Below are 15,588 nucleotides of genomic sequence, written 5' to 3'. Positions count from 1 at the left end.
TGAAAACCATGATAAATCTAGCTGTTACCTGTCACCATCCAAAGATATTGCATGATTATTGACTATATTCTCCAACACTGTACATTTCATACCTGTGATCCTTTTATTTTGTAACTGAAAGTTTATACCTCTTAAGCTCCCTCACCTTATGTCCCTTCAGCCCCTAGCGCACTCCCCTCTGACAACTGACAACTACCTATTTTTCTCTATACTTGTGACTCTCTTTCTGTTTATATTGTGTTTATTATCATTTCTTTTTGCTTCTCAGATTCCCTATATGTGAAATAATATAATATTTCTCTATCCATTTGATTTATTTCAATTAGCATAATACCCTCTTAGTTTATCCATGTTGCCACAAAAGGCAAGATTTCATTCTTTGATATTGCTAAGCAATATTCCATTATGTATGTATGTATACTTTGTATGTAAATATTTTTATCAATATCACATCTTTATCTGTTTATCTGTTGACTGGGCACTTAAATTCTCTCTATATTGGTTATTGTAAATGATGTTTAGTGAAACATAGGAGTAAATATATCTGTTTGACATAGTAGATTTTTTCTTTGATAAATACCCAGATGTAGAATATAGGGATCATATGCTAGATGGCGCAGGAGGGCGGCGGCTGCGACATCACATGAGCATGGTCGGGAGGAGCTGCCCCAGGGCCGGGGGGCATGGGCGGTGGCCAAGAGGAGCTACCCTGCATCAGAGGTAAGGAGCAACAGCTGTGCTTTGCTGGAGCAGCCATGAAGAGACCCCACGTCCAAGTTAAGAGAAACCCAAGTAAGACGTTAGGCACTGAGAGAGGGGATTAGAGGGCAGACAGACTGGAAATTACAATCACAGACAACTAGCCAATCTGATCACACAGACCACAGCCTTGTCTAACTCAATGAAACTAAGCAATGCCTTGTGGGCCACCCAAGACAGCCAGGTCATGGTGGAGAGGTCTGACAGAGTGTGGTGCACTGGAGAAGGGAATGGCAAACCATTTTAGTATTCTTTCCTTGAGAACCCCAAGAACAGTATGAAAAGGCAAAAAGATAGGACACTGAAAGAGGAACTCCCTAGGTTGGTAGGTGCCCAATGTGCTACTAGAGATCAGTGGAGAAATAACTCCAGGAAGAATGAAGAGATGGAGCCAAAGCAAAAACAACACCCAGTTGTGAATGGGACTGGTGATGGAAGCAGGGTTTGATGCTGTAAAGAGCAATATTTCATAGGAACCTGGAATGTTAGGTCCATGAATCAAGGCAAATTGGAAGTGGTCAAACAGGAGATGACAAGAGTGAACATCGAAATTCTAAGAATCAGTGAACTAAGATGTACTGGAATGGGTGAATTTAACTCAGATGACCATTATATCGACTATTGTGGGCAGGAATCCCTTAGAAGAAATGGAGTAGTCATCAAGTCAACAAAAGAGTCCAAAATGCAGTTCAGTTCAAAAGAGTCCAAAATGCAGTTCAGTTCAGTTCAGTTGCACAGCCCTGTCTGACTCTTTGTGACCCCATGAACCACAGCACGCCAGGCCTCCCTGATCTGGTTGGTCCATTACCAACTCCCAGAGTCCACCCAAACCCAATTCCATCGAGTCGGTGATGCCATCCAACCATCTCATCCTCTGTCATCCCCTTTCTCCTGCCCTCAATTTTTCTTAGCATCAGGGTTTTTTAATGAGTCAGTTCTTCGTATTAGGTGGCCAAAGTATTAGAGTTTCAGCTTCAACATCAGTCCTTCCAATGAACACCCAGGACTGATCTCCTTTAGGATGGACTGGTTGGATCTCCTTGCAGTCCAAGGGACTCTCAAGAGTCTTCTCCAACACCACAGTTCAAAAGCATCAGTTCTTTGGCACTCAGCTTTCTTTATAGTCCAGCTCACATCCATACATGACCACTGGAAAAACCATAGCCTTGACTAGATGGACCTTTGTTGGCAAAGTAATGTCTCTGCTTTTTAATATGCTGTCTAGGTTGGTCATAACTTTCTTTCTAAGGAGTAAGTGTCTTTTAATTTCATGGCTGCAATCACCATCTGCAGTGATTTTGGAGCCCAGAAAAATAAAGTCTGACACTGTTTCCACTGTATCCCTATCTATTTGCCATGAAGTGATGGGACCAGATGGCATGATCTTAGTTTTCTGAATATTGAGCTTTAAGCCAACTTCTTCACTCTCCTCTTTCACGTTCATCGAGAGGCTCTTTAGTACTTCTTCAGTTTCTGCCATAAGGGTGGTGTCATCTGCATACCTGAGGTTATTGATATTTTTCCTGGCAATCTTGATACAGTACTTCTATGCTATCTCAAAAACGACAGAATGATCTCTGTTTGTTTCCAAGGCAAACCATTTAGTATCACAGTAATCCAAGTCTATGCCCTGACCAGTAACACTGAAGAAGTTGAACAGTTCTATAAAGACCTACAAGACCTTCTAGAACTAACACCCAAAAAAGATGTCCTTTTCATTATAGGGGACTGGAATGCAAAAGTAGGAAGTCATGAAACACCTGGAGTAACAGGCAAGACTGGCCTTGGAGTACAGAATGAAGCAGGGCAAAGGCTAATAGAGTTCTGCCAAGAGAACACACTGGTCACAGCAAACACCCTCTTCCAACAACACAAGAGAAGACTCTACACATGGACATCACCAGATGGTTGACACCGAAATCAGATTGATTATTTTCTTTGCAGCCAAAGATGGAGAAGCTCTATACAATCAGCAAAAACAAGATCGGTAGCTGACTGTGGCTCAGATCATGAACTCCTTATTGCCAAATTCAGACTGAAATTGAAGAAAGTGGGGGAAACCACTAGACCATTCAAGTATGACCTAAATCAAATCCCTTATGACTATACAGTGGAAGTGAGAAATAGATTTAAGGGGCTAGATCTGATAGTGTCTGACGAACTATGGATGGATGTTTGTGACATTGTACAGGAGACAGGGATCAAGACCATCCCCAAGAAAAAGAAATGCAATAAAGCAAAATGGCTGTCTGAGGAGGCCTTACAAATAGCTGTGAAAAGAAGGGAAGCGAAAAGCAAAGGAGAAAAGGAAAGATATACCATTTGAATGCAGAGTTCCAAAGAATAGGAAGGAGAGATAAGAAAGCCTTCCTCAGTGATCAGTGCAAAGAAATAGAGTAAAACATTAGAATGGGAAAGACTAGAGATCTCTTGAAGAAAATTAGAGATACCAAGGGAACTTTTCAGGCAAAGATGGGAACAATAAAGGACAGAAATGGTATGGACCTAACAGAAGCAGAAGATATGAAGAAGAGATGGCAAGAATACACAAAAGAACTGTTCAAGAAAGATCTTCATGACCCGGATAATCAGGATGGTGTGATCACTCACCTAGAGCCAGACATCCTGGAATGTGAAGTCAAGTGGGCCTTATGAAGCATCACTACGAACAAAGCTAGTTGAGGTGATGGAATTCCAGTTGAGCTATTTGAAATCCTGAAAGATGATGTTGTGAAAGTGCTGCACTCAATATGCCACCAAATTTGGAAAACTCAGCAGTGGCCACAGGACTAGAAAAGGTCAGTTTTCATTCCAATCCCAAAGAAAGGCAATGCCAAAGAATGCTCAAACTACTGCACAATTGCACTCATCTCACATGCTACTAAAGTAATGCTTAAAATACTCCAAGCCAGGCTTCATCAATACGTGAACCCTGAACTTCCAGATGTTCAAGCTGGTTTTAGAAAAGGCAGAGGAACCAGAGATCAAATTGCCAACATTCGTTGGATCATTGAAAAAGCAAGAGAGTTCCAGAAAAACATCTATTTCTGCTTTATTGACTATGCCAAAGCCTTTGACTGTGTGGATCACAATAAACTGTGGAAAATTCTGAAAGAGATGGGAATAGCAGACCACCTGACCTGCCTCTTGAGAAACCTGTATGCAGTTCAGGAAGCAACAGTTAGAACTGGACATGGACCCACAGACTGGTTCCAAATAGGAAAAGAAGTACGTCAAGGCTGTATGTTTTCACCTTGCTTATTTAACTTATATGCTGAGTACATCATGAAAAACGCTGGCCTGAGGAAGCACAAGCTGGAATCAAGATTTCCAGGAAAAATATCAATAACCTCAGGTATGCAGATGACACCACCCTTATGGCAGAAAGTGAAGAAGAACTAAAGAGCCTCTCGATGAACGTGAAAGAGGAGAGTGAAGAAGTTGGCTTAAAGCTCAACATTCAGAAAACTAAGATCATGCCATCTGGTCCCATCACTTCATGGCAAATAGATAGGGATACAGTGGAAACAGTGTCAGACTTTATTTTTCTGGGCTCCAAAATCACTGCAGATGGTGATTGCAGCCATGAAATTAAAAGACGCTTACTCCTTAGAAAGAAAGTTATGACCAACCTAGACAGCATATTAGAAAGCAGAGACATTACTTTGCCAACAAAGGTCCATCTAGTCAAGGCTATGGTTTTTCCAGTGGTCATGTATGAATGTGAGCTGGACTATAAAGAAAGCCGAGCGCTGAAGAATTGATTCTTTTGAACTGTGGTGTTGGAGAAGACTCTTGAGAGTCCCTTGGACTGCAAGGAGATCCAACCAGTCCATCCTAAAGGAGATCAGTCCTGGGTGTTCATTGGAAGGACTGATATTGAAGCTCACACTCCAATACTTTGGCCACCTGATGCAAAGAGCTGACTCATTTGCAAAGACCCTGATGCTGGGAAAAATTGAGGGCAGGAGGAGAAAGGGATGACAAAGGATGAGATGGTTGGATCTCATCACTGACTTGATGGACATGGGTTTGGGTGGACTCCAGGAGTTGGTGATGGACAGGGAGGCCTTGCGTGCTGTGATTCATGGGGTCACAAGGAGTCGGATATGACTGAGCAACTGAACTGATGTTCTATTTTTAATTTTGTGGAATGTCCATACAGTTTTCCATTGAGGCTTTACCAATTTACATTCTTACCAACAGTGCATGAGGGTCCTCCTTTGTGCATATCCTTTCTAACATTTGTTATTTGTTTTCTTTTTGATAGTAGCCATTCTGATGGATGAGAAGTAGTATATTATTGTGGTTTTGATTTGCTTTTACCTGATGGATAGCAATGCAAAGCATCTTTTCACATTCCTATTAACCATCTGTATATCTTCTTTGGAAACATGTCTCTTCAGATCCTCTGCTCCTTTTTTTGTTGTTGTTCATATTGAGTTCTATGATTTCTTTGTATGTTTTGGACTTAAGCCCTTATCAGGTGTCCTCCCACATTCAGTACACATCCTTTGAGATGTGTTGATAATTTCCTTCACTCTCCAGAAGCTTTTTAGTTTGATACAGTCCCATTTGGATTTTTTTTTATTGTGTTTTCCTTGCCTGAGAGACATATTAAAAAAAAAAAAAAAGTGCTAACACTGATGTCACAGAGTGTGCTGTCTTTTAGTTTTCTTCTAAAATGTTTATGGTTTCAGATCTTACATGTAAACGTTTAATGTATTTTGAATGTAGTTTTGTGCCTGGTGTATGGGAATAGTTCCTTATGTGTGTAGGTGTCCACCTTTCCTAACATTTATTGAAAAAGCTATCTTTTCTGCATTGTATATTCTTGCCTCTTTTATTGTAGATTAATGTGCCCATGTAAGTATAGTTTCATTACTGGGCATTTATTGTGCTCCACTAATCTACATGTCAGTTTTTGTGTCAGAACCATATTATTTTGATCATGATGGCTTTGTAATATAGTTTGAAATCATGGAGTATGATACCTCCAAGCTTTGTTCCTTTTTCTCAAGACTGTTTTGTTATTTGGGGTCTTTTGTGTTTCCATACAAATTCTAGGATTATTATAGTTCTGTGAAAAAATGTCATTGGTATTTTGATATAACATTAATTCTTCCAGTTCATCAACATGGTTAATCTTTCTGTCATGGCAAATCTTTCCATTTGTTTTTGTAATGTTCAACTTTTTTCATCCAGTGCCTTATATTTTCTGAGCACATGTCTTTTTCTTCCTGGGTATTTTATTGCTTTTGATGGATAGTTTTTTTTAGTTTCTTAATGGTATTCATTTCTTAATTTCCTTTTCTGATAGTTCATTGCTAGTATATAGAAATTCATTGATTTTTTTATATTAATTTTGTATCCTACACCCTTTGCTGAATTCATTGATGAGCTCTAGTAGTTTTGGTGGCATCTTTAAAGTATTCTATGTATAATATCCTGTCGTCTACAATTAGTGACAGTTTTACTTCTTCCTTTCCAATTTTGAGTCCTATTATTTATTTTCTGATGGCTGTGGCTAGACTTCCAGTAATATGTGGAATAAAAGTGGCAGTGTTACTGAATTACAAGCCTGTGAGCCCAACACACAATGAGGTCAATTAATACTAAAACATTAGATTTGGAACAGAGAAAGGTTTACTGCAAGTTCATACAAGGAGATGGGTGGCTCATGCCCTAAGAACCCTGAAATGATTGAAAACTTTCAGCAAGCCCCTTTAAAGGCAAAAGGTGAGGGAGGGGTGTGGTTAGTTGTTGCAGACTTCTTGGTGTCAGATCCTTTGTTCTTGAGGTCAGCTAATAATATTCCTGTAAAACTCTACCAAATGAATGTTATTCTCTGTCCTGACAAAAAATGCAAGGTCTTAAGGCACAACTTTCACCCTCAAAGGTCCCAGTCCTGGCTAAGAGGAGGCAGATCTCAGTTGGCAGCTCCTTCAGGGCCAGGTTCCTACACCCCACTCAGCTGTCATCCCTGAGGGAGCCAGGGACCCAACCCAACTGGCCCTCAGTCTCCTCAGGCTGTCCAAATTGGGGGGACCAGGTCTTACAGATGCAACCCAGGCAGATGACTATTGCTGTGACGTCGCAGAGATAGGGATGGGGGAGAGGCTCATTGCTGCCTCAAGGCCTGGGCCAAGGCTAGTAGAGGGCATTAGTAAGGGCTCTGGAGCCTGCAGGATGCAGTCCCCAGTCTTTTCCCTGGGTCCTTCAACTCACCCACTGGATCAAGGCTGGGTGAGTTAGTGGGCCTTTAGGAGAAGGCCTGAATCTGCCTCTTATCTCACTCTCCACCTGCTGACTACCACACCACTCACCCTGGCTGAATCACTACCCTAATAGTCCCCTATTGGCAGTTATTTCTGGGTAGGGCCCACTGCAGCACTGACCAATCGCTGAGCAGGACAACCATGGTCACTCATTGACAGCTGGTTGCTTGTGGGTAGGACTCACTGAGGCACTGACCAATGGCTGAGCAAGATCCATTGCCTAGTAACAGCATACAGAATAATGAGGCACACCAATGGCTGTCTGCTAAGGGCTATGCTCATCCTGCTCTGTTACAGCAAGAGTGGGTATCTTTGACTTTCCCTCATCTTGGAGGAAATGCTTTCTACTTTTGATCACTGAGTATAATATTAGCTGTGGACTTGTCATAGATTGATTTTATTATGTTGATTGTATTCCCTGTGTAGTCACTTTTGAGAGTTTTTTTTTTTAATCATAAATGAATGTTGAATGTTGTCAAAAGCTTTTTCTTCATCTATTGAGAAAATCATTTATCACTTTTGTTCTTTGATTTCTTACTGTAGTGTATCATATTGACTGATTTGTGGAAATTGAATATATAGTTCATGGAATTCTCCAGACCAGAATACTGGAGTGGGTAGCCTATCCCTTCTCCAATGGATCTTCTCGACCCAGGAATCAAACTGGGGTCTCCTGCATTGTAGGTGGATTCTTTTTTTTTTTTTTTCAGTGGGTTTTGTCATACATTGACATGAATCAGCCATAGAGTTACACGTATTCCCCACCCCGAGCCCCCTCCCACCTCCCTCTCCACCCGACTCCTCTGGGTCCTCCCAGTGCACCAGGCCGAGCACTCGTCTCATGCATCCCACCTGGGCAGGTGATCTGTTTCATCATAGATAATATACATGCTGTTCTTTCGAAACATCCCACCCTCACCTTCTCCCACAGAGTTCAAAAGTCTGTTCTGTACTTCTGTGTCTCTTTTTCTGTTTTGCATATAGGGTTATCGTTACCATCTTTCTAAATTCCATATATATGTGTTAGTATACTGTAATGTTCTTTATCTTTCTGGCTTACTTCACTCTGTAGGTGGATTCTTTACTAAGCTACCAGGGAAGCCCTAGTGTATCACATTGATTGATTTGTGGAAACTGAATCCTCCTTGTATGCCTGGGATGAGTCTCACTGGATCCTGTTGTGTGATCCTTTTAACATAAAGCTGAGTTATGCACACTAATATTTTGCTGGGGACTGTTTCATCTATGTTCATTACTGCTTTGCCAAGCTTTCCTTTATTGCACTTTGCAGAGACTGTGTTTTTTTGATAATTGAAGGTTTGTGGCAATCTAGTGTTGTCAGTTGATGGTTAGCATTTTTTTTAGCAATAAAGTATTTTTAAATTAAGGTATGTGCATTGTTTCTAAGACATAATGCTACTGCACACTTTATAGGTTACATATATATGTGTGTGCTAAGTCCCTTCAGTTGTGTCCAGCTCTTTAACTGTTGCCCGCCAGGCTCTGTAAATATAACTTTTACACGCATTGGGAAGCCAGTAAATTTGTGTTACTTACTTCATTGCAATATTTACTTCATGCAGTAGTCTAGAACCAAATTCTTCCATATCTCCAAAGTAATCTGTTTTGTCATGTTCAATAAACCTGGAATGTATTCATATGTATATTTCTGCCAGAGGGGATGGGGGAAATCTTATGACCATGTAGACAGACTGCACTATCTTGTATTCAGTGAACATCTAACAGGATCTCCTAAGCACCATAAACTTTGGTATATTAGAGAAGAAGCATATTTTTCAGCATTCTCCAGCTAGAGTGAATTCTAAATATACAAAACAGGCTGGTATCCAAAGTTCACCCATCACCATTTCACATAAGCTGATACATTTCTGTATGTTATATATAACATGATTTCACCAAAGATCTCGAAATTTCTAATTTTGCAGATCATAGATGTGAATTGTGTTAATTAGAGAGGAATAATTAATTTCTTCACATACTCTGGACTTAAGAAGTTGTACAATGTTTGTAGATGAAAATTCTTAAAAAAATGGAAATTATTACTTCATTAACTTAATTAGTAAACAAATTTAATTTATTCCCAAATGGAGAAATTTATCCCTGAACAAAATCTTCCAAATATGAACATTTTATACTTGTATATATGTTTAAATGTGTATGTGAAAACATAAATACTTCAGATGGCACTCATTTAATGAGGTACAGAGAAACAGGCATGCTTGTAGCCTGTCTTTTCCATAGGAAGATGGTGTAAGAGTTTTGAAGAGTAAATTCGTCTTATCTTTAAAATTTCAACTGCACAGATTATTTGACCCAACAATGCAGCTATTAAAATATAGAATTAGGTGAATGAACATGTGGTGACCTGCACAGCTTACAAGATTGCTGGCAGAAGTATTTATTTGTATTTATATATGGTTATATGAAGATATACTATTAAAAAAATTAAAAAACCTAGTTACAAGGAAGTATCTTGATTTTATTTTTCTGTCTCTGTTCTTATCTATCATCAATCATATTTAAGGCCAGCATCTTCAAATTTCTCTTAGTTCCATCTTCATTTTGACCTTTTTAGTGAGTCTGCATCAAATTTCCTTCAGTTTCTGTTTTTTAAGGATACTTGTGATGGCATTTAGGGCTCACTTAGATAACTTATATTTATATATATGTGTGTGTATATGTGTATATTTATATACTATGTGTATATAGATGTGTATCTCTAATGATAATGTTATTACATATGTTTTATTATATGTATATGTTAGTATATTTGTAACTATATAGATATATATGACTATATATACATTTGTGAATATATCCATATACACACATATGCATATATTTATGTGTGATTTTAGTATAGTTATATAATAAATACCTGTACCTTTATGCATATAAATATATATGTAAGCATTTTCAGAAAAGATATGCACCAAATAACCCACATATCTAACACTCCTTTAGCAGATAGTTTCAAAAACTTGTGACCTGTTCTGTCTCATAGGCAGTGTCTCCAGCTGTTAATCTCCACTAACAAATGCACATAGAGAAAAAAAGCCAGTACAAAGACTTTACATTCCCTTCAACTCCAAACTTCAGTTTAATTTCTCCTTTAATGTCATGTGCCAGGATTACCTGCATAGACGTCTCTGATGGTATCTCTCTGATATTTCAAAAATCTAGTGGAAGCATTGTCATAACTTCACTATAATATAGGAAAATTTTTTGTATTTAGCAGATTTTGTGGGTTTTGAATAGCGGTATTCAAAGGTTCTTTTCTAAATCTTAGCTTTCTTCACTGAAAAAAAGTCAGGTTAGATTAGGGTGACAAATGTAAGCCTACCACAACTTTAAGTGCATCCTGTTTTAATATTTTATCCCTAATATTTATGACAAATCTTTGAGACAGAAATTATTATCCTCACATTTAAAATTAGGAAATAGTAGATTAGAAAGTCTGAATATTATCTCAAGGTTGCTTAGTGGTAGATGGCATTTGAACTCTGGACTTTCGCTGTGAAGTAGATTAAATAGTTTATGTTACATCTCTTCCTAATACTTCAAACTCTGTTTGGTTTCCTACTTGACTAAAGATCGTAAGCTATATCCATCATATTGTTTAGGGTGTTGTCCCTTGTGATCTCAATTATATTCCCAAGCTTTCTTGCTCTCCTTGATATTCACGTGCTGTCCTCCAGCTCAGCTTCCCAAAGCTGGCTACTCTGGCTGTCACCTGGGAGCTTTTTGAACATTCCTGGTCATGAATTTGTACTGTAATCCTACAAGATGTTCTCATTGGGGAAAATTGATTAAGGGAACACAGTAACTCTCTGTGTTAGTGCTTACAGCTTTATGAAAATGACCATTTAACTAAAAGAAAAAAAAGTATAATGAAAATTAAATCTCCATTTGAGTCTAATGGGCTTCTAGTGTCCTTCAAAATACTAAGGGTGTAGGTATGTATCTAATTATAGCTCCCAAAACTCATTCTTCTCTTTGTGGTTTGATGAGTCTTTGTTTTCAACTCAGGAGCTTGGAAAGCTCTCCCATCTCTTCTATACCTTACGGTTTCAAAGCGTGGTTGTCACCTTCTCCCTTCCTCATACATGTTCATCAGATTACAATTGCCCCAAACCCCTGCTGAGAGATGATCTGTGTTAGATCTTTACGAGGAAGAACACAGAAAACCTCAGGGTCTTATCTGCTAGGGTTCATCTGTGTCCCTGCACCAGGCTCCTCACCTACAGTCCATTAAAGGAGACTCCTCAGCTGGGGGAAATTGAGGAGAGGAGATCCTACAGGCGCAGCCCCTGGAGCTGCACCCTCACTCTCTGCCACCTTCTTTGTGTCAGGTAGGTCAGGTGGGGATGCTATGGAGGCAGCCCTGGTCTGTCACACTGGAGTGAAGACTGCTCCAGATCAGTCCTTTCTGAAACAACTGTTTATTTTCTGAGGAAAAAATAAACTTCCAAAGTGCATATTTCTTTAAATGCAGCCAGGCTCCTTGTGGGCTGAGCCAAGAGTTGGGAGAGTGAACTTCTCCTTCTTAAAGTAGGCAAAGAGGACCTGTCCTAGTGTTTCTCTCAAGCCTCTACGAGGCCTTCTGTTCACCTGTATGTCCTGTGGATTGGGGCAAGATTCCCACCATAATTACAAATCTAAGAGAGTGGGTCAGTTCCTATAGAAGTAAGAAACTTTCACTTGGAAATGGGCAATTTGTTCGTGCGCCGGTGTGTTATGAGCATTCCTGTGCATTTCTTCTACAGATTTGATAAAATGTCTTTCTTTTCGTCATGGATCAAAGCTATTTTAATCATTGGCTTGGCATTTCCTCTTTATTGTGGTGAGTAAATTTTTCAATCCTGGATGAAGCAGTTCACACATCATAGAAAATGCAGGAAACAACTACTATTATCAAGGAGCGGAGGAGCTTGCTGTGCTGGGCGTATAATTCTTAAATTGGCATAATGAAATGACACATGTTACAAAAATCTTTTCACAAATTGCATCAGTTGATTGGTTTCTCATTTCCCTCCTTAGAAATGTAGAGCTAGAAAGGGTGGTTAGAATGAACAGTAGAATTTAGATGTTTGTTCATTTAGGACTAAAGATATTTACCTAATTTTCCCCAGTTTTGGAGGTTGGATTTCATGGTTGCTCAATGCAGAGTGTGGGGAGTAATACTGTCCTCTAGATCTGGTATTCCTCAACTAACCTACTCATTACTTGCCAGCTCTGAGTGCACTAAAGTCAAAATTTGTATTAGGAGAGAACTAATTGATCCCTCTGCTGACCACTTATCTTTCTTAAAACACAAGGTGGCCCATGAATTTCAGAGTAGAGTAGCTGTGAGGTATTAAAGTGATTCATGATACTTGAGCTGAGCTTGAAGAAATTAAGTAGTAATTAACTTATTCATATTAAGTGACTTCATACAAGCATATTAAGTTGCACTAAGCAAGGTGTTTTTTCTCTGACTAGAATATCTTATTTATAAAAATGAGGAAAAAAGGTATCTCCACAGAAAGTTTTGGTGATTATTAAACCATACTTAAAGTTATTTTTTCACAGATAATGAGGTGAATTTAGAATTCTGTTTCCAGATTCAGAGTTATTTTGTGAAATTATTATTTTGATACTGCCATAGTAGCCTCACCTCATTACTTGCTGTGTTTGTGTAGGTGATTTGTATAGATGTGGGTATATCCTATCAAAGACTGTTTTTTCCTCTTCATCATCTTTTCATCTTCCTTTTGTATGTTGATTGCAGAAACTTCTTTTGCATCTTCAAGAAAAACACGTGACATGCGTGGCGCTGTAAGTTTATATTGATTAATGTGGGAATTGAAAAAGGTAAACTTCTCATTATTTAGTTTAAAAGCTAATTTTACAAAAAAAAAAAACCACCACATAATAATTCTTCAGAAAATAAGATAAAGTGTCCTTATTACGCTAAGTTCAAGAAATAGAATCTTGCCAGCCATTCAAGCCATCTGTCATTTCAGACAAGGTAAAAATATCCCTTACTCAAAATTCTATTATCAGGCATAAACTTTGTTGTATATCATCATCTGAAAGCAGTTAAGTGGTGTTTAAAGTAGAATTGTTTACCTTAGAAAAGAGAAAGGCTAAAATTAAAGTAACTAAAAAAAATTCCACTTATAGGAGGAATATAAAATAATAATTTTCATAAAACCTCAGAGTGAAATATTATACAGAGGTGAAGAAAGTCAACTACATTTCTGAACAACTAAACAGATGAATATATTTAAACATGCCTAAAAATCAGCTCATATAGCAGTAAGTAAGTGAATGAGCATTCCTATGTTCCAATAAGAATCTAGGTATTATATGTTAAAAAAAAAAAAGCAGGTTATGTCAGTATACACACACTTCTATTTATTTATGTAAATTACCAACACTGCCATTACTAACCAAATTACATACGTATATGGTTAAATACACATTTATAAACACTCATATATATGAAAAAGTACATATATGGTAGTAATCTGAGAGTATCAGATTATCTAATAATGAAACTATTGAGAAAAACAGAATTATAGCAAATTCACTTTTTAATAGTTGGGATAGTTGCATTCCAGTGTCGTGTTGGTTTCTACTGTACAGCATTTTTTATATGTGAGTAACTTGTGTCTATTTTTAAACTTCAATATAGAATATATTTCATTTTGATACATACCATGATGTATTAAGAACAAAGAATATTTTATTCAAGAAGTTCATTATCTGAAAAATATTATGTTGTCTATTTATGTTTAACAGCCAGTGTGTGGTATATATGTTGGTCAATTACATTTTTGTACCAGAGAAATGGATCCAATCTGTGCAACAAATGGCAAAACATACTCCAATAAATGCGTTTTCTGCAGTGAAAAAATGTAAGAACAAAAAACTCAATATTGCCTTTTCAAAAATAATGAAGACACAATCAGAAAATAATAGGAAAATCCATGTTTCTGATAGCCAAGGCACAGTAAAACATGGAAAATAACTGTTCTTTCATGTAAAATCCACAGAAATGCACTGGTATCTTTGCCTGAAGTCTCATTCATAAAAATAGTTTTTATTTGACCTTGAAGTATATTCCTGCTGGATGTTTCCTACATGTATAAACCAATTACATTTACTTGATTTAATTGCTTGACTTAATACTGGCAATCTGGTGACCAGTATAATGTAATTCTTAACTCTGGAGGTTGAATAATAACCTCTATGATATAGCTCCAAGCTACAGGGAGCATAACTGAGCAAGAAACTCTACTGCCTTTAGAAATTTAAATTCATTACAATTTATGTCAGAAAGGAACTCCTCTGACGGTTCACTTTGTCCCCTGAACTCCATGACAAGACTCCAAACCTTCCTCAGAGAGCAGGCAGTCTAGGACACTTCTACCTAACCTCCCTTCCTGCCTCCTACCCTCTGGGGGTGTTTCCAGTCTAAAGGTTCAGCCAGCCATCCTACTTCCTGCTTCAGTTTCTCTCTGGTATTTCCTCTCACTGAATCCCCAGATGGGCTTCAACTTTTAGAGAACCAGGAATACAGTCTCTAATCCTCTTCCTGAGGTCTGGGTGGGTTCCAAAGCTGAGTCAGGAGGGAACATATAGGAGAAGTCAAGTAGCCCCAGGGGGTCAGAAGGACCTGTGCAGGGTGGGGGTGGGAGGGGCCCCGCTGCTTATGGAGCACAGCCCTCCTAGCTCTGTCACAGTCAGAGTCTCCTCATGGAGAAGCACTTAGTGCAATAGTCAGGCAATTTTAAATACTTTTTAAAAATAATTTTTCTTTCTTTTTCTTTCTTTACAGAGAAAAGGGAAGATTTGATTTTAGTCACTGGGGTCATTGCTGACTCTGCCTCAGCCACACAATCCTATGGCTTTTATTGCAATCCTATTTTGCTATGGATTCTACAACCAATTAGTCTTCTAAAGCAGGACTTTAAATTCCTAGATGACCGAACTAAGCCTTCAGTAGTACACAAGACAAGAATGTAGATTGTTGGAGAATTTTTCCAACTCTAAGAACCCACCAATGAAAAAGATTCCTTTTTTTCTTTCTTCAATTAGACATTGACAATTGAAAACCTACCTTAAATTGTGTGTTTGATAATAGAAAACCTAATACAGTTTGTAATCATGAATATTTCAGTCAATAAAATGTTAAGTGATATTATCTTTATTAAAATAGCCTTTCTGTTTTTGGTTGATTAGTGGGTTAAAACACCTGAATACTTTTGGTAGTTATAATTAAAGAAATACTCTCAAAGGTGAATAATTCATTACTTGGAAGTTTATTAAAAGTGCAGACAGTTGGGTTTCTCTTTATTCTAAAGAGTCAAAAACCACATGAAAAGATGCTCAACATAACTCATTATCAGAGAAATGCAAATCAAAACCACAAAGAGGTACCATTACATGCCAGTCAGGATGGCTGCTATCCAAAAGTCTACAAGCAATAAATGCTGGAGAGGGTGTGGAGAAAAGGGAACCCTCTTACACTGTTGGTGGGAAT

General features: G+C 38.2%; 1 protein-coding gene across 2 annotated transcripts; it reads left to right on the top strand.

Moving 5' to 3' along the window:
- Positions 1 to 7,586: 7,586 nt before the first annotated feature.
- LOC136168405 (sperm-associated acrosin inhibitor-like) lies at positions 7,587 to 15,249 on the top strand. 2 transcript variants are annotated; one of them, XM_065935823.1, is made up of 5 exons: positions 7,587 to 7,717; positions 11,825 to 11,901; positions 12,829 to 12,875; positions 13,845 to 13,960; positions 14,884 to 15,249. In XM_065935823.1, the coding sequence occupies exons 1-5, from the start codon at positions 7,674 to 7,676 to the stop codon at positions 14,924 to 14,926; spliced, it is 327 nt and encodes a 108-aa protein (XP_065791895.1). In that variant the 5' UTR covers positions 7,587 to 7,673; the 3' UTR covers positions 14,927 to 15,249. The 2 variants fall into 2 exon arrangements, with proteins under 2 accessions (XP_065791895.1, XP_065791904.1); XM_065935832.1 differs by lacking the exon at positions 7,587 to 7,717 and adding an exon at positions 11,378 to 11,410.
- Positions 15,250 to 15,588: the final 339 nt, after the last annotated feature.

Source organism: Muntiacus reevesi, chromosome 1 (assembly GCF_963930625.1).
Source record: "Muntiacus reevesi chromosome 1, mMunRee1.1, whole genome shotgun sequence".
Taxonomy (NCBI): Eukaryota; Metazoa; Chordata; class Mammalia; order Artiodactyla; family Cervidae; genus Muntiacus; species Muntiacus reevesi.
This window is presented reverse-complemented; position numbering and strand designations above follow the sequence as displayed.